General features: G+C 41.1%; 1 protein-coding gene across 1 annotated transcript in view; it reads left to right on the top strand.

Annotated features, from left to right (window-relative positions):
- MYO3B (myosin IIIB) overlaps positions 1–20,175 on the top strand; it is a 529,864-nt gene that overhangs the window by 59,511 nt on the left and 450,178 nt on the right. The window contains exons 3-4 of the mRNA XM_023589485.2: positions 10,055–10,238; positions 11,612–11,746. Of these exons, the coding sequence (XP_023445253.2) occupies positions 10,055–10,238; positions 11,612–11,746 (319 nt within the window). The remainder of the gene's footprint in view (positions 1–10,054; positions 10,239–11,611; positions 11,747–20,175) is intronic.

Raw genomic sequence — 20,175 nt, 5'->3', positions numbered from 1 at the left:
AAGAAGTTCCCTTCTCGTCCTCATTTGCTGAAAGGTTTTTATTTTTTGTTTGCTTTGTTTTTTCAAATCTTGAATGGATGTTGAATTTTGTCAAATGCTTTTTCTATGTCTACTGAGATGACCCACTGTGGGATTTTTTTTTCCTGGTCTATGAATATGATAAACCTAAGTGTGCTTTTTTGAGTATATACGCAGGGTTAATGCTTATAGTAGAAGTGCAGAGACAAAGGGAATGGGCCTTTTAGATTTTGACTAATTATCCTCAAAGAGATTGTGCCAATTTATACTTTCATTCATGTTGTCTCAGAATGTTTATTTCTTCATATTCTTGATAAGATGGAATATTATCAAACTTTAAACTACCTTTAAAGTTATGATAGAAGATAAATGGTATCAGAGTACTTTGATTTGTACTTGAAAATGTATGAACTTTAGCATCTGTTCGATATCTATCACATTTAAATTTCTCTTTCTATTGAGTTGTTCTGTTTCTTTTCTTTTTGTATAAGCTCTTAATAAAATAAGGAAATTATATCCTGATGCAAATATTTTTCCTAGTTTATTTTTGGAAAAAATATTAAGACTCTCATTTTTGGGCTATAGAGAAGTTTTAAACGTTTATGCAGTAAGATTTATCAACCTTTTTTTCTTTGTAGCTTTCGTACTTTATACTGCTTGAAATGAACACTTGCCTACACTAAGATTATAATAAATTTTACCTATGTTTTGTTTTATTTTAAAATTTTTTGATCTATTGTCATTGATTTTGGTGAAAGGATCTGGCTTAACTTTTTTTCTTAACAGTTAGCCGGCAAGTTAAACCAATACTACTTATCAAATAACATTATTTGGTCCATCTCTTCCCCATTGATTTGAAATGTGATCTCTATCATAAAATCTATTTTCTTATATATTTGAGTCTACTTTTGGACTCTATTCTACCTACCTGCCTATTTATAGCTTCTCCTGTAGCAAAATTTTTAAATAACTGTAGCTGTACAAAATGTTTTAAAATCAGGTAAGGTCATGTTCCCTAATTCTTCTTTTTCAGGTTTCCCCTGTTTTCACATTCAATTTTCTAGATTAACCATTGTATCATTTTGACATTTTTTTAAAAAACAAAAATAAAAAACATATGCACTTACTTTCAAGATAAATTTAGGAAGAATGGACAACTTCAGAGTTGTCACCTATCATAAGAATAAGACATGTATTTTTCCACTTAAAGTCTCTTCAATTCCATGATTTTAAGATTTTACTTCATATATATATTCTGCTCTATTTTATTAGGTTTAACTTCAGGTATTTTACTTTTCTATTTCCATTAAAATTATATTTATTTTATGACTTGATATGTAAAAAAATCCTTTTCTATGTAAAAACCTTTTTATACATAAAAAGTCTTTTGATTTCTGTATATTAATTTTATACTCAGCCACTTCAATGAATCAATAAATTTTTAGTAGTTGTTAAACTTCAATTGTCTAGGACTCAATCATTCCATCGACAAATGTTTTTGTCATCTCTTCAGCGTTTATTCCTATTCTTTTGTCTAATTGCATGCATTGGCTAGTACTTGCAAAACAATATAAAATATTAATATATGATAGTGGGAGAGTGCTGTCTTTTTCCTGGTTTATTAATGAAGGGTCTAGTAATTTATCATTAAGCAAAATGTTAACTTTTGGTTTTATATGTATATGTATATATATATATATTTTTTAAAGATTTATTTTATTTATTTGTTTCTCCCCCATGCTTCTTGTAGTTTGCATTTACTGTCTGCTCTCTATTCATTTGTTGTGTACTCATCTTCTTTTTTGGAGGCACCAGAAATCAAACCCAGGACCTCCCATGTGGAAGGGAGGCACCTATTGGCTTGAGCAACCTCTGTTCTCCACTTGTGTCTCTCACGTTTCTTCGTTGTGTCTCTTTGTTGCATCATCTTGTTGTGTCAGCTTGCCACGCCGGCCTGTTGCTCTCTGCGTTGGCTGACACTCCTGCGTGGGTTACCTTTCCTGTGCAGGGCAGCATTCTCAGCACTCCTGTGCGGGGCCGCATTCCCGCATGGGCTGGCAGTCCGCATGGGCCAGCTCTCTGTGTGGGCCAGCTCGCCCTCACCAGGAAGCCCTGGGCATCAAACCCTGGATCTCCTATATGGTAGGTAGCCCAATTGGTGGAGCCTCTTTCGTTTCCCTCTTAATTTAATTAGGCAGTCTATTTTCATTTTTCTAATTAATCAATTGCTGCTTTTACTTTTTCTTATACTTTCCTTAGGTTTATTTTATGGAGCCAGCTCTACATTCTTGAATGGAATGCTTATTTAATTTTTTTTTGTTATTATTTGCTTGGTAAATGTTTAATGCTATAAGTTTTTACCTTGAGTTCATTTTTTCAAGGATTTTGCTAAGTAGTATCTTTCATATTGCTATTTCTATATCCTCTGTAATTTCAGTTTTGAGTTTATTCTTTACATCAAGATCTGAGAGATCTGAGAGAGATTTAAAATTTTCAGGTGGCTAGGTTCTTTTCTTTTTTTTGTTATTAATATTCAATTTTATAATACTGTGGTCAGGGAAGAGTGTTTCAACACCATTTCTTAGAATGTATTAAGGTTTTTCTTTGTGGTCTAACATAGTCTTTATTTTTAAAATTAAAATATTTCATCATCATTTGAAAAGAAGTTGTATGCTAGATATGCTGTTTGACATATATCTGCTGTGTTGAACTTATTATTTTGTCTCCTTGCTCTATCATGGCTGACAATGTCTCTTACTAGTGTGTTTCATTGATTTCTTCTAGAAGTTCGTGTTTTTATGTATTCTGATACTTTGCTTTTAGCACTGGAAGATTTATGGCATGTATAAGCTCTTTATTTATTTATATATACTTTTTTTTTTTTAAAGATAGGTGATAGAAATGTTACATATCTTATTGATTTAAACTTTGAACATTCTAAAAATGTGTATAACAGACCCTGGTACACAGTAATTGCTAAATTATTATTGCTGACTGTTACAAATAATAGTTTGTGTTCTTAAATAGTTTTTGCCTTGAATTTACTCTATTCTGATATTACTATTATGACTCTTTTTATTGTTGTTACCATTTACCCTGAACTTCCTTTTACTCTTTTTTTTTTCTTCTGAGGTACAGGAATTGAACCCGGGTCCTCATATGTGGGAAGCTGGTGCTCAATCACTGAGCCACACCAGCTCCCCTGAGTTGTTTTTTTTATTTGTTTGCTTCTTGTTCGTGTTTAGGAGGCACCAGGGACCAAACTCGGGACTTCCTGTGTGGGAAGCTGGCGCTCAACTGCTTGGGGCACATCTATTCCCCCACTCTTTTAAGTTTTCTGAGTTGTAAATAGACTCTCAGAGAGTTTTTTAGATGTGGAACTCTACAGTTTTGGTTTGTTTTATGTTTTGACCTTTTGAAAGACTCTTATATTCATTTGTACAATAGGTGTTTTTTACTTTAATGCTTCCATATTAATTTACATTATGCTTTCTGTTTCTATTGCTCTCTCCCCCCATTTTTTTTTTTTAAGATTTATTTTTATTTATTTCTTTCCCCTTCCCCGCCCCCCCAGTTGTCTGCTCTCTGTGTCCATTTGCTGCGTGTTCTTCTGTGTCTAGTTGCATTCTTGTCAGCGGCACTGGGAACCTGTGTCTCTTTTTGTTGCATCATTTTACTGTGTCAGCTCTCTGTGTGTGCAGCCCCACTCCTGGGCAGGCTGTGCTTTTTGTTGCATGGCGCGGCTCTCCTTACAGGGAGCACTCCTTGCGCGTCGGCTCCCCTACACGGGGACACCCCTGTGTGGCACGGCACTCCTTGAGTGCATCAACACTGTGCGTAGGCCAGTTTACCACATGGGTCAAGGAGGCCCTGGGTTTGAACCCTGGACCTCTGATGTGGTAGGTGGATGCTCTATCCGTTGAGCCAAGTCTGCTTCCCCCTATTTCTTACTCAATGATTTGTCTTTTCTTTGTTTGATGTGTGTGTGTCGTATGAAAGAATGTGCTTTTCTTCTGATAATGTCAAATACTTAAAGTCTAATTTTAGTTAATTTAGAGATTTCTTTTATAACTTTTTATGGTAGTTTTCAACCTCTATCAACTTATCAATTATTTATTGAAATGTACTAAGATGGGTGAGAAAATTAACAAACATTTTTTCCTTATTTTTGTTAATAATGTCACTTCTGGTTATAATTTTGAATAGTATACTTAAGTCTCAGTTTTCTGATTTGTCATCTCTAGATACATTGCTTATATTTTTTCTGGTATTGACTGTTGCTGAGAAGAGGAGCCTGAGCTTTTATTTTGTATGTTTTTTATTATGTTTTGAGGTTTGTGTGACTTACATAACTGAAAACTTTTCTCTTTGCTTTGAAATTCAGTAATTTTACCAGGAAAGATCTTTCTGAGGTTTTCTCTTCCAATTTATGGGTAGTGGGCTTTAGGGGCAGTCATGGTTGATGGGTATCAACTTTGTTCTTCCTTCTAAAGTGTTGTTTAAAGTGCTGTGCTAGGGTCATTCTGCCTGGCAGGGGACATCTCCTACTGTATGACTTTGAAAATGTTCCTCTCTTTAGGATAGAGCCTTATTATTTCTTCTACTTCCTTTTAGATACCCACAAAGCCCAGTATCAAATAATATATGTAAAGGTTCTTCATAAGTTCTTATGAACCTGAGAACTAATTCCCTGTTGATAACTCATCCTCTCTGACAACTTCTCTCTAAATTGGAAGCATTGTTGAGATTTTTCAGGGAATCTCCTAATTCCCATCACACTTCTTCTGGGAGAAAAGCAAGAGCTGGATTTAAAACAGCAATGATTCCTGGGATCTTCCATCTCTCATGTTCCTTGAATGCTACTTTTCAAAGATTATGGCATGAAGCTGTATCCCTTCTTTAGTTTGATTGCTGCTAGGGTATTTTTGTTTTGTTTGCTGGATTTCAATTAGTCTTGTGAATATTGTTCATTCATTTAATTATAAGGAAGGCAGACACCTGACTTCATTTTCTCACCTTGCCCCAGAATTCATATAGATTGTCTAAACAAGATTAGAGCCTCAAGATCAGAGCTCAGTTGCTTCTTCTTCCTTATATTTGCTGTAGAATTAGTCCAGAGCTGCGCATACAATTAACATTTAATAACTACTTACTGAATGCATAAATAATAAATTTTATGTTATTTCTCATTTTTTACCTACTGTTGAAAGAATAGGAGATGGGGCACCATCATCTTCGAACAGGAATAGTTTTTGAGTAATCAGAAGAGGTGATGGGCTAAGCAGCAAGGAAAGAGCTGTAAGATATGGAAGAAATGGCTGCATGTCAGAACAAGTCAGTTTAGTGCTTACTTCAATGCTGGAAGAATCGAGCTCATCTATTTGCTTTTGACCCAATGTGGAATTTCAGTTCCCAAGGCCCCTGGAAAGACATTAGTGAATAAGCAGGGAATTTATCAGGAGTGACTTATTCCTTTGAATTTGCTTTTTCCCCCTTCTTTTTCACTAAATATATCAGTTTTTTTTAAATTACACACCCCTTAGCATGCCTTCCATAGCCCTACATAACCACTAGTTAAATTTCATCTTTATAAATTGATTTATGTTTACATTTTATATAAATGCAATCATGCAATATGTAACACAATATATTTACTTCATAGTAACACAGTTATTTAATATTTGTCCTTTTGAAAACACATCCGTTTGAAGGGCACTATGTGAAATTGACTTCTTGGATTCCTTCTTTAGCTAAAGTCAAGGCTTACCTTGGATTATTCGTTTTCTTTCCAGGCCTTTCCCTGAGGGGCAGACCTCCTGGCTGGCAAATATGTATTTCTTTGTGATTTTATGTGACTGTGTTTGGCCTTGTGCAGACTCAGCCTCATTCCAATGGGCAGTTTCTTTTTCAGTGACATGAGTCTTTTTGTGGCGATCAGTCTTTTTTGTTCATTTCAGTTTCAGAGCATTGATGTTCTCTCACTTCTCCTCTTTCAGGAAAAAGAGCAGGAATTGGACAGACAGAAGAAGGTCACTTGCCACCTTCTCTTGATTTTCTTTTTGCCGTTCAGTGGTTCGTTAGTTTCTCTTCACTACAGCTCTGTGTGGAGGCAGTTTGGACCGCACGGCAGCCGTGGTGGGGCACTGGCAGAGCCTCAGTAGGCTAGCAGTGGATCAGAGCACGGGACTTTCTGAGGATATGAGGGTGGGTGATTTTGGATTCTTTCTTTTCACTCAAATTTTCTAATGTGGCATGAGGGTAAAACAGAAGACCAAAATAGGAGCCAGGTGTTTGTTTTTTTGTTGGTCTTATATTTGTGCTTTATGATTTTCTCTACAAGTAAAATGTTAGCCCACAAGTGTCTTTGAGACGTTTTAGAATATGATCCAGGTGGAGAAACATTCAGGGAGGAGGGATTCACCAAGTGTTTGACACCAGAGTACACTCTGGCATACATTAACTACATGGAATTTTTAAGACTTTTTATCATGGGAATTTGAAAAAAAGGTACAAAGTAGACAGACTATTATAATGAAACCCCAAGCACCCAGCTTTAATAATCATCTCCCCACGGCCAATCTTGTTTCATTTTGCCCTTTCTTCCTTTCTCCTCTCCTTTATTATTCCAGATATCACATTATTTCACTCAGGAATATTTCAGTGTGTATGGTTTAAAGACAAAGAGCCTTTTAAAAAACAGCCAGAAAATACAACGACCACACTAAAGCAAAATTAAGCATACTTCCCTGATATCATCAACTATGCAGTGTTTCAATTAGCTCATAAATGTCATAAATTTTTCATCTTGTTGGTGTAAATCCACATGTTATTTCACACTTGATAGGTTTTTAAAGCCACATTTGATATGAGTTTAAGTCTCTTTTAATCAGATTATCCTGAGGTTACCCCTTCCAACTTATTTTTATTTGTTTACAGTTTATTTGTTCAGGAAGGGTCATTTGTCTTACAAAGTTCCCTGCTGTCTGGATTTTGCTGCTTGCTCCTCCATGGTGTTGTTTAACATGTTCCTCTGTCCCCTGCCGTTCCTGTAATGTGGTAGTGAGCTCTAGAGGCTTAATCAGATTCAGAGATTCAGGTTTAATTTATTTTAGCAATGCTGCTTCTTAGGTAGTGGGGTGTTCTGCCACCAGAAAGCATATTGTCTTTCTTTCTCTCTTTTTGTGATGTTAGAAATATAGGGAATTTAGGTCTCTATGTTGTAGAGTGTGGCAAAATCTAACCATGGAATATTTTAAGGCTTACTTTTAAAAAGGTCATTGCCTGCTGATGGTGGAAACTAAAACTCCTAAGAAAGTCTTTAAAAGGTCCTTCCTGATACAATAAGGCAGTCTGACATTAAAGTGCGTGCTATCCCACTCCTGATAGCAGGGGCCTGGAGCTGAGCTGTTCTCTGCCTCTGGCTGTTCACAGCAAAAAGAAGTCATATTCAGTGCATTTATAATTATCAACACAAGGAATATTATTAATAACCTGCTTTCTTACTCATCATAAATATACAAGTCCAGTTTGCCTTCTGAAAAGACAGAAAAATAACAGAATAAGAAAAAGGCCATTGTTCTTAACTTCCATGGGACTTACTGCAAGGATAAAGTCACTTACTAAATCTTTATCCATCTATCCATCTATCATCTTCTACTGCTCTATCCTGACTGGACAGTGGTTTGCATAGTGAATCATTTGAGTATTTTCTAGATATTTGGCTAATGACATATGGGCAAAGGAAGGAAAATATTACTTTAATAGCCAATTTTCCTTATTTACTGAACAGGAATATCTCTCCTAGATGATGTCCTCTCTGCCTTGCTAGTAACTTGGAAAGGTGTGGGTGCCACAGGGCTATGTGGGACAGCAGAATCTTGCTCTGGGCATCTAGTGACTTTGATGAGAAATCCATTTGCATCATCAGCTTACCTAATAATACCATATTCAAAAATGAGTGGTCATCAAGTCTTCACTTTAGAGCAGCCTCACAAACAGACACATTCAGGTCCATAGGACTTCTGACTGGTTGGCAAATTCTGTGGGAGCCTCCCCAGCACAGTGTATTAGTCAGTCAAAAGGGATACCGATTCAGTGTACCAGAACTCTGTTGACTTTTATAAAGGGTATTTATTTGGCAGTAGAAACTTAAAGTCACAAGGTCCTAAAGAGTCCAGCTCAAGGTACCATAAGAGGTACTTTCTCACCCAAAGTCTGTTGCCATGTGTTGAAGCAAGATGGTGAGCAGTGTCTGTGAGGGTTCAGCCTTCCTCCTTCTTCTTAAGTCTCCATGGTCCCAGCTTCTTCTGATCTCAGCTGTAGGCTGATATAAGGCTCTTTTCTCTTCTAGGGCTTGTTTCTTTCTGAGCTCAGCTGCTCTGGTCTCTTCAAAAGGTCAGCTGCAGACTATCAGGCTCATCTCTCTTCCCAGAGCCTCTGCCATGTCTAATGAGCTGTCTGTATTCCTCTGTGTTATTCTTCTCTCTGTGTCTACTTCTGTGTGAGAGTCTGTTTTGTCAGCCCACCAAGGGGGTAGGGATTCAACACTGATGTGGTTGAATCAAAACCCTAATCTTAACACAATTTAATCAAAGCCATCTCAGCTGAATTTAATACAATCAAAGGGTATCATGCCCAGAGAACAGACAAATTTGCAAACCAATCAAATATCTTTTTTGGAATTCATAAGTAATATGAATAGGAAAGTGCTGTTCCCCACCTCTGCTTAGACATGCTCTCTCCCAACCTGTCTGGCTTCCTGTGACGTTTGAAGCTTTTTGTGGATCTCAGAAAAGACCATGTTCTTAAAGCTAATCAATTCCTGTAGGTGTGTACTGGATTTAGTTGGGGGGCCTTTGATTGGAGTACTTCAGAGAGGCATGACCCAGACTTTGCTTGACAAGCTGACCATTCAGGATGGGACTTGCCTGGGCTCTTGGACTGCTGGTTCAAGGCAATTATGGAGCATGGTGTGCCTGCCAGGTGCTCTGGAAATACAGGTTCCCTTTATGCATTCATAATTTGTTGAGCCGCCTTTTGCCTGTTATTTTATTTTTTGAATTTGAAATTGAGTTTGAAAAAAAAAGGGTAAGATCAAAGGGTGGTGCCTTGGCAGAATGCCGTTTAGAGAATAATTTGAATTAGAAGTACAAAGCGGAATGCCTAGTAAGAAGCAAAAGGGCTCGCGCTGGGTGGACTCTAAGCCGCTGTGTGGGGATTGGAGGCCAGAGCTGGGACTGTGGGAGCCTGAGGGCTCCTCCCTTGGGTTGACAGGAGACCAGGCTTGGGGCCCCTCATTCAGCCTAGAAAGCAACAGAATTTGAAGGGACTCTTCCGTGGGATCAGTCTTGGGTGACTTTGTTTACCTGCCAAGCTTGCTGCTGGTACTTTACCACCACAGGGCTGTGTCCTTATTAGAGGACTGCTAAGGCAGAGTGAGCGTGCAGCTCTTGGCTAACCCCTCGGTGTGGCTGACACCAGGCTTTGCTGTGTGGACAGGGCCTGTGCTTGGTCCATCTTGGCAGGTCCTGACCCTGAGCAGCAGCCGGTGCCATGCATTGACTTATACCTGACAGCTGCCATAGCAGCCCAGGCTTTGCACATAGAAGTTGGGGACTGGTTTCCATGGCTATCGGGGAGCCCTGGTCATGGGCGCATTAACTTGGGGGGAAAGGTCTTAGACTGAGGCCTCTAGGTGTTTCCCAGCAGTGGCAGCCGCTGCTACCACTCAGCAGCCGAGCACAAATGCTCTCCTTCACGACCAGAACATCCTTTTTGCCTCTCTCACTCGCTCCTGCAGGGTTTGTATGACCTCCACTTTTAGAATCTTATTTTTCAGGGTGTCTCAGAGTCACTTTATTCCTCCACTCTACCTTCTATTTCCATTTCCTTAAGGAGGCTTCAAATTATTTTTTCCTCTATTGAAAGTAGAGACGGGAAATAAAAAATATCACAGAGTTACTAGGTAAGAGAGAAAAATATTCTTCTTTTGAAAGCCTGTACTCCATTGCCCACAATAAATTTTTGTCCCCTCTAGGAAACCTCTGTATGGGTTATTTCACTACAACCCCATGATGCTTGGACTTGAATCGCTCCCGGATCCCACAGATACCTGGGAAATCATAGAAACCATTGGTAAGGGCACCTATGGCAAGGTCTACAAGGTGGCCAGTAAGAGGGATGGGAGCCTGGCCGCGGTCAAGATTCTGGACCCAATCAGCGTAAGTAACAGCGGCAACTTACAACCACCAGACAGTGCTTCACATATATTGAGCTTTCAACTTTTTTTGCTGGTTCTAGGGATCATTTTCATTTGGAAAATTGCCACCATGAAATCGCAACATAAGTCATGATTTGTTGGCTCATCTATATAGAAGGTACTCTGGTATTGAAGTTTAACCTGATTTTTATTGCTTGTCCGAAAGTATTATTTCAGTTTTGGACCTTTGGGCTCTTCAAAAGTCATTATCTTGGAAACAGTGATGAATTAACACACCTGAGCTTATAGAGAGGCTGACCACTCTGTAAGTTACAGAGTGACCCAGATTTGTGATGTTCAACCATTTTGGGCTGAGAACTTATTTCAGAGCACGAAACGCTGACATTGTAATGCTGTTGGTTGTTTTACACGATGAGCTTACTGGCGTCCCGTTCCATGTCAGGGCCCTTAGTGATGCAGACAGCAGGAATGTTGCTCTGGATGCAGAGAGTGACCTAGTGATTGACATCTCAGACTGACAGCCACCTGCCCCCGCCACCCCCAGCTTCCTCAGGGGGGTTTATTGACACCACGTTGCCATGCTTTGGCTGTTGACACAATCAGAAAAGGTGTAACCACACACAGATGTCCCCTGGGAAGAAGGGCCCTCACCAGGGAGGGCAGACCCTGTGCCACACTCAGGCTCCATCGGGGACAGTTATTAAAGGGGTGCCAGGGAGCACTGCCACCATGTGGGGAAGCGGAGACCCTGCAGCGGGCACCCCTTTAAGAAGGCAGCTGTACAGGGCTGGTTTTTTAAATGAAGACTCTATGTGAAAGAGATGGCCCTTTTCAAAAACAAACACTTAGCTGCTTTGAAAATGCAGATTTTTTAAATCATTACATTATTTTTACATTTTGGTAATATATATATAACATAAAGTTTGCCATTTTAACAATTATTAAGTCTACAATTCAACAGCATTAATTACTTTTACAATGTTATTTTACCATCACCATCATTCAAATATAAAACTTTTTATCATCCAAAACAGAAACTTAGTATCTGTTAAGCAAAAACTCTCCATTTCCCCTTCCCCAGCCCCTGGGTATATAATTTAATGTACTTTCTGTCTCTGTAAATTTAACACAGATGTTTTTAAACAGAAAAAGAGCTTTAAGATATATTGCTAAAGAAAAAAAAAGAATATAATAAAAAAGATTTTAACTGGGATTTGAGTGTCCATTGTTATGTATTTCCAAAATATGGTAATTATGACATTAAAAATAGAGAGTGAATATGCTTTATTCTGTGATTATTTGACTATGACATCATATTTATACCCTTCCTTAAAGAGTAGACTGAATCCAGCATGCATTTTTCACCCTGTTTAGGATATGGATGAAGAAATTGAGGCAGAATACAACATTTTGCAATTTCTTCCTAATCATCCCAACGTTGTAAAGTTTTATGGAATGTTTTACAAAGCGGATCAGTGTGTAGGAGGACAGCTGTGGCTGGTCCTGGAGGTAAGAGGCACCTGTGGGGTAACCATCAATTCAAATAGAACATCGGGTGCTAGCAGACACTTTATTGTCTAAATGGTGTTTTAAGATTTACACTGGAGGGTCGGTCCATCTCACGTGTCATAGGTACCTTACCAGATGTGGCGCTCCCATGGGTAGGTGTGTGTGCTGAAAATGTTTGTGTTTCTGTGATTTAATAATTGAATAATCTTTTCTTCTAATACAGAGTGAATATAGGAATGCATTTGGAAAAGGTCCTTTTCCTCCCCAAAGAGGTCACATTTCATAGAAAATGTGCTGCAATTCATTGCAACTCATCTTCCAAAATGGTTAACCCAAAGTTCACTTAGCTTGCCAGGCTTGGATTAGCCCTGTTCCTGTTCATGAATCCTTCCCTTAGGTTGGGTTCCCTGCAAACTGACTCTGACAGTTAAGTGTGGAAGGTTTATTGGGGAGTCCTCTCGGGAAATAGAACTAGAAGGAAGTGAGGTGGACAGGATGGGGCAAGTTGCAACAGGGGCCTCGTCGGATCCTCTGGTGAGCTGTTGCTCTGGTCAGCTATTTCAGAGTCATCTGGAGTTGTGTCTCTGCATCAGTTGATCGTTGACTGTGTGCCAGCCCTGGACAGAGACATTGCCTTTGGTGGGGCAATTCCTTAGCTGAGGGCAGTTCCTCGCGAGGGGCATGGCCAGGAGCTGGGAGCAGTGGGCAGGGAGCAGTTGATATTCCCAGCAGCATGACCGAAGAGGGAATCTGAAGGGACAACTAGGTATCCACTGTAGTCCTGCATATTTTCTCCCTTGTCACTGGGAATGAGTGTGTGAGTCTGGGGCAAAAGAGGCATTTCCCTACAAATATAATCTCCCATGGGAATAAAATGGCAAACACATAATGACAATATATGGAAAAACCATATATTTACGGCAGGTCTCTTGCCTCATTCGCACTAGGCCCCTCCTGATCTGTCTGCCTGTCACCAGCATGCGTCTTCCTTCCTGAGGTCACATTTACCATCCAGGACACACGAGGAAACCGTAAAAGGAAACACAGCAAGGGGAGGCCAGGCCTCACTTGGTTGTCTAGTACCTCTTGTCTGAATCTGGTGCCTGGCTCGGGGAGGCCTGAGCACAGGGGAATAGGTACTGGCTGCCATGTGTGGGGATTTCCTTTGTTATATCCAAATGGGATAATATGCAGGGAGGGAAACCAGTCTGAACATTCCCGTCACATCAGTTGCCTTCCTCAGAATATAAAGATGTAAAGGATTTTGGCTTCAGGGATCATCTTTGTCCATGTAGTTGACTGGTTAAGTCACCCCATACATTCTCATGTTATCACCTTTTGGGCTTGAGTCCTCTCCCCATCTCCTGCCTCCCTTTTCAGGAAAAGTATGGGTTTTTATCCTGCAAATGAAATCTCTAGAAAAGTATCAATTTTTGAAATGCTGCTTTGCTTGGGAGATTAAAAGCATTTCATTCCTGGGGTCTCTGATTTTATTCTTCATCAGCTCTGTATGATCTCCATGTTTAAACCTCACTGTCATTTAATAATGGAAGCAGAGTGACCAGGAAATCTTAATCTCTGCTCATTATTTTTCCTCTGGCTCAAAAAGCCTCTGTGTTCAGACATAGTGAACTGGAACTGCTGCGAATTTTCCGGGGCCTAAGAAGAGGCCTTCCCTGGGCAGGGAATGCCAGCCCCCTGGGCCTGGCCGAGGGAGCCAGGAGGGCCTCACAGGGCCCTGCGAGAAGAGAAGGAGCCTAGGGCTATGTACTGGGCCTCGTTCGCATCCTCCCCTGCCAGCTGTCTTTTGCCTTTTTAGGGTAACCATGGGAGATAATGAGGCTGCCCTGAAACCCTGGGTTAGTCCCACCTCGGCAGCACAATATGACATTTACGGCTTTTGCATGATGTTTTGGCCCATGGCAAAGTTGGTGGTAGGGGAGCTGGATGTCCCCGGTCTTTTCTTTCTCATGACAGGCAGTCTAAGTCAGGCTGCTGAGTGGTTAGGGCATGACCAGTGCCTTCAGTGGTCCTACAGACACACAGGGATGCCTGGACTCGGAGTCGGAAGGAACTGCAACATTATTTTCTGCTCAGTTCCCTTAGCATTGTGTTGAGAAACAGAGGCTCAGAGAGTGGAAGTAACAGGTTCTAAAGTCATATCATTATGTGGGTGGCAGAGCTGGAGGAGAGATCCACCATGATGCGCTGCTGCTGCTGGTCATGCTCTCGTTCCAATTCCTGAAACGCTGGAAGCAGCAGCACTTCCTTATTGTGCTGGACAACGACGAGCAGTCAACAAGCGACCTGTCCATTCTGCTCCCTCTGCAGCTGTTTTCAGAGTTTTTTAGGAGACGCACACAATACAATTATGGTTTGTTTAATATTATTCTCCTCTTCCTGTACATTGAGATGAAATTTATGTTGTCTTTGCTCTTTCCTTGCCAAATGGGATAAAAGGCCCAGTGAGAGGCTATTCCACAGAACACTTCTAGGGGATAGAATAATATTATGAACAACCACCTTTAAATCACCACACCTCTGACAATGAAAGCAAATAAAAATGTCATTCCTAAAATTCATTACTAATTGTTAGAAGAAAGCAAACAAAAGCTCTCTTTCATGATGGACACCTATGATATTACAACAATATGAAGAGAAAGCACTCGTACACAATGATGTTTGGAAAATTGCAGGTCTTATTTTAGATGAAACATTAAAGTAAAAAAATACATAAGTCCTATTTTCTCTCACCTAAATGAAAGATAATAAGATTACATCTTTAAGAAAAACACCATACACAGAAAAAGACCAGGTATGTGCTAAGGAATGCACTACATTTTCTTTTTTCTTTTCAGTTTAAAACCCTTGGCAGGTAGAAACTATTAATTTCAGAATGAATCAAGTGTTCAGCTTAAAAGAAATGGTTTAATGGCTAGTATATTACTAGTATATGAAGCTATCAAGTTTAAAGAATAAAAGTTTCCTTATATTTTTTAATCAGATGAAAGAACTAGTTTTTTGTTTTTTTTTTTTTAGATTTATTTATTTATTTAATTTCTCCCCCTCCCCTGGTTGTCTGTTCTTGGTGTCTATTTGCTGCGTCTTGTTTCTTTGTCCGCTTCTGTTGTCGTCAGCGGCACAGGAAGTGTGGGCGGCGCCATTCCTGGGCAGGCTGCTCTTTCTTTTCACGCTGGGCGGCTCTCCTCACGGGCGCACTCCTTGCGCGTGGGGCTCCCCCACGCGGGGGACACCCCTGCGAGGCCCGGCACTCCTTGCGCGCATCAGCGCTGCACATGGCCAGCTCCACACGGGTCAAGGAGGCCCGGGGTTTGAACCGCGGACCTCCCATATGGTAGACCGACGCCCTAACCACTGGGCCAAAGTCCGTTTCCCGAAAGAACTAGTTTTTAAAATCTGGTCCCCTCTCCCCTCCTTCTCCCTGAGATCTAGGTATAGTCCAGTACTTAGTATGCAGACCAGAGCCAAAGAAAAACATCTCAGTCCAGTTTCCCCCTTCATTTAAGGCTTAAGGAAGTCCAGTCTAGACTCAAATATCATTGGAACTGTCATACATTAAGCCATTTTCACCCATTGATATTTCAGCAAGGATCAAGTTTATCAGACTAACAAATCAGTGTTTTAGCAGGAATCTGATGGACTGAAACACAGGACTAGCAAATTCTGATTGACCAGAGATGGATGGGAAAGCACTGGAGCAGACGGTGGGGTTCTAGAATGAGTGTCTCTGGAGCACTGGAGATCAGGATGAAGTGTAGAATATTTGGGAATAGAAAAGAAGGGAAGGACTTGGAAATGTTACAGAGTTGTATCCTTCATACATGTGGTATAAGTGCTCAGTAAAAGATATAGCGTTACGAAGCCGAACAGAGGAGAAATTCTGCCCGCTGCTCTCAATGAGCATGGAGGATGAGGTGGGAGATTGGGGTCTTGGTTCCTCCTTGCCTCTTGTGGTGTGAGTATCCCACCACTCTAACTCTAGGGTTTCAAGTGACATATTTTTTATACCTCCAGGTGCAAGCCAGTGACTTTATCGGGTACTCAAGAAAATAAACACCATCTGTCTCAACACTGTAGGATAAATATGATGTTCTGGACTTAACTGGGGTGTAGACAGTGTCCAACATGGTGCTTCCTAATTGATCTTCTAGAGTAATCTTGACTATATTTGAGTTTTGCTTTATGCTCTTTCTAGAACCTAATACCCTTGAAAGATAAAGTCCTCTGAGCAAAGGGATGCTGAAAAGAGAGTCTCCCAAATTCTGCAATCAGACTAGACTTGGTCAAATCAACCTGTGGAGACAGAAAATACATGAAAGGGGAAGCTTAGACTAGGATAAGGTCTGGTGATTGTGTTGCATTGGCCATTCTCAGATGATGTGGAGGAAAGTTGATGGCTTATTGAGCAAAGGACGTTTTATTGCTAGAAATTATGGCTGCCTTAGCAAATGCACACACTGTGATTGAATCAGTATTCAACGATGGTTTGAAAAGTAGATGTGGAATGTAAATGATTTTCTATTTTCCTTGGTTTGGAGCAAAAGGATCATTCAATTCTAGGCGCATCCAGCTGCCCCATTTCCTGAACGCTGAGGGTGTAAGGGGGAACTGCAGGAATGGAGACACACGTCTGTGCTTGAATCTGATCGCTGGCAGAGTGGGTGGGGAGGAAAGGCTGCAGGTGCCACCCCTCAGGGGTGGGGCGGGAGGCTCGGTTGTCTTCTTACAACTTTAAGGGGATTATTTTATTTGAAGCATTTAAATATAATTCTTTGTCATCCTTTAAGGTGTTCAGCCCATTTCACCAAACATTTACTCTGGTTAGATAATTGTCAGTGTGTACTTGCTTTCTTTTTTTATACCTAAGTACCCAAAGTCCTTTCTCTGTAACCCACGGGCTGCCCTTTAAAACTGTGTTGGTAGGCTTATCAGCTTCATGGGACAGCTTCTTTTAAAGGTGCCCTGAGCAATTTAATTATATGTTTCTGTGAATCAGGGAAAGTCAGACAGCCCTTAAACTCTGACATTTAGGAAACAAAAGGCACAGGCTGAGTAAGAGCCCTTTGTTGTTTTTAAATCCACAGCTGAGTTTTGATCCTACTGACAAAAGGGCTGCTCTAAATCACTTCAGAGGTTCCAGAGTTATGAAGAGAGTTTATAAGTTGGCTACTTACATACAATATTGCTGAATAGGTCCCTGTTGCAAAAGTGGCCTCACTTAAAGTAGGGCATGAGAGAGAATAAAATGCGGTTCCAGGGGGAAATGCCAGGGATGAGTTAACTTGAATCATCACCCAGCATTTAATATAAATTTTCTCTTGGTATTAATAGAATTTCAGTAGTGTACTTGTAATACAATAAAGCCTCTCTAAGATGGGAACCAGACTAAAGAATGGTTCTGATGAAGATGCATTGCATTCCTGCTGCTGCTTTTGCTTTAGAGGATCAAAGGACTTTATTGACTTCCCTTATTCTCACACTATCCCTAGATTCTGTCTCTTCTTTACCTTCCATATCCAATTGGTCAAAATTCCCTGTCAATTCTATCTGTCCCTTCTTCTCTATCCTCATGACTCTTGACTTCTTGACCCTGTTTCCCTCGATTGCTTTAAGAGCCTCCTGGCAGATGCCTTCCCTCCTGGTGTCTTCCTCCTCTGTCCATCCTACAACCTGCTGCCCAAGTCATCGTTCTAGAATGCAAATTTGACCATAGAGACCTCCTGTCTAAAACCTCTGGAAGGCTCACTGTTCCTATCTAATGATATATCATGGTATTATATTAATGACACAAGTAATGTATAATAGTAAAGCCCAAACACCTTAGTAGAGCATACCTGACATATTCCATTCCTCACCTTCCTTCCCTGTCTCCCTGGCCTGATATGCTGATAACTTTTGTCCCATTAGGAACAGACTGTCTCAAATTCACATGCACCCACCTCATTCTTTCATGCACTCTTCCTTTTCACATGATGTTTCTTCTCCAGGGATACCCTTCCCCTTCTTGTCTATTCATCCTTCAAACTCATTGAAAAAGTTATGCCCTCTGGGAAGATTTTCCACACTCTCTCTTCTCCTTACCTCCAGGAGAGTTCGCATTTCCCTCTTCCCTGTCCCACCTTATCATAGGCATATTCCTACCCCTCTTCTATTCTCTCTTTATGGGTCTGTCTTCCCCACTGGTACATGAGTTCCTTGAGGGCAGAATGGTGTCATACTCATGATCAAGTAGTGGGTAAGAAATTGGATAGCCACAAACTATTGAGTAGAAACTTTATTTTGTTTTTCTTAATTTGAGAAGTTGTGAGTTAACAAAACAATCATGTATACCATACCAAACTTTCTTTTCAATAACTGAATTCAACTTTGTTCTTGAGCCTCTAACCTGCCTAGAGGAGACAATTGATTCTAACCCATTATAAAGCTTCGTCCTATTTAGTGATTTCCTTGAGAAGGGGCAAATTCCAGGGTTTATATCTCAATTTCACAGTCCAGCTCAAAGCTCAGTCATTTGGAGAAAGTGAAGACAGCTAGTAAGATAAGGAATCAGTAGATGGATCTGGAACCTGGCAAAGAGTCCACATGGACATCAATAACCCTAAGATGGCTGCTGGAAAATACCCTCCCACACACGAGATTCTGCCATCCAGAACAAGATTTTTTCGGAAGCCAGGAGAGCCCGGATATTCCCCCAAGGACTTTATAATTGGGCCTTCCTGGGGAATTGATGGGTTGGGTAATCAATCAAAACAGCAAACAGCTGGAACTCCTCCCCTGCCATTAGCAAAGGGGTGGAATAATTAATAGTTTAAAAGGCAAGCATGAAGACCTCTTGCTGTCTTGCCTTTGCCTTATCCCAATGCCAGTCTTTTTTTTTTTAAAGATTTATTTATTTATTTATTTCTCTCCCCTTCCCCCCCTACCCTGGTTGTCTGTTCTCTGTGTCTATTTGCTGCGTGTTCTTTTGTCCGCATCTGTTGTTGTCATCTTGTTGTGTCAGCTCTCCCTGTGTGCTGTGCCATTCCTGGGCAGGCTGCACTTTCTTTCGTGCTGGGCGGCTCTCCTTACGGGTGCACTCCTTGCACGTGGGGCTCCCCTACGTGGGGGACACCCCTGTGTGGCAGGGCACTCCTTGCGTGCATCAGCACTGCGCATGGGCCAGCTCCACACAGGTCAAGGATGCCGGGGATTTGAACCGCGGACCTCCCATGTGGTAGATGGACGCCCTAACCACTGGGCCAAGTCCGCCGCCCAGTGCCAGTCTTGGTGCTGGTTCGTGTGCCTGTTCCTGCCCTCTGTGCCCTGCTCTTGCCATTTTTCTCCTGCCATAGTCACCATGCAAGTAAAAACCTGAGCATTTATAACTTATAATGGGGAATTTTGTAGTCTTTAAATTAGCCTGCTTTATCAATCTTCAGCCATTCCTCTCTATCTGGGCCCATGATCTGTTATTTTCTCCCATTTCTTTTCCTTCCCTACCTTAATAAATTACTAACTCCCTTGACCTGCTCTTGAAATTCATGTCTGCAGCATATCAAGAACCTAGACAAAATCTGGTTACAAAAGTACTCAGTGTTTCAGGTACCTTTTCTCATCTCTCCCTCTATCCCTCCCTTCTCCCTGGGTGGCATCCAGATCTGGGCCCAAACTTATGGAAAGTCATGATAGTGAGGGCAGGGTAACCTCCAAGTCCTGGTGAGGCTGAAATTGCTGTCGGCCTTTGGTACCTCCTGATGTCCCTAGTCCCTGGTACTCTCTTCTCTCTAGAGGTCCTCACTTTATATATCCTTCTCATTCAAACACTATCTTCTTCCTGTCCCCAGATAGAGCATCAAGAGAGTCCTGAATCTCTGGCAAGTCCTCAGCAGGCTGTAGGGGATTGTTACTGTCATCTCAGGCTTGGTTTGCCTAACCATGTCATACTGTCACTTCCACTCAACATGGACACTGCTTGTTGGCTTAAGGCTCCCTGTGAGGAGACTTCCCTTAGATTTTCAGATAGGAAGAAGGAGACTTCCCAATAAATCCTTGCCTGCAATTGCTGGTCTCCGCATCCCAATTGTCTCACTCTGACATCTAACATTTGGTGCCAAAACCCGGGATCCGGGAAGAGGAGACCCCCGTCACCATACCTTGCAACTTGGGAAGCCGTGAGCAGGGGCAGCTTGCTCAGGCTTACGCCCAGATCCTGGTTGGTGAGTTTGTTGCCTGATCTTGGAAAGAGGAAGCAATGGGCAGCGGCAGTTCGCCCAGGCTTACTCCTTGATCCTGATTGTGCAACTCTAGGTCTTTTTCACCCTCTCCTGGAACTCCCCAGAGCAAACCCCAGAGATGCTTGAGATTGCATTCAGACTGGCAGATTGGTGAGAGATCTACCCTTGCTGCTGCTGTAGCTCCATCCAACACCG

This window comes from Dasypus novemcinctus, chromosome 7, assembly GCF_030445035.2.
Source record: "Dasypus novemcinctus isolate mDasNov1 chromosome 7, mDasNov1.1.hap2, whole genome shotgun sequence".
NCBI lineage: Eukaryota > Metazoa > Chordata > Mammalia > Cingulata > Dasypodidae > Dasypus > Dasypus novemcinctus.
Note: the sequence above shows the minus strand (reverse complement) of the source record. Positions and strands in the feature narration are given on the sequence as shown.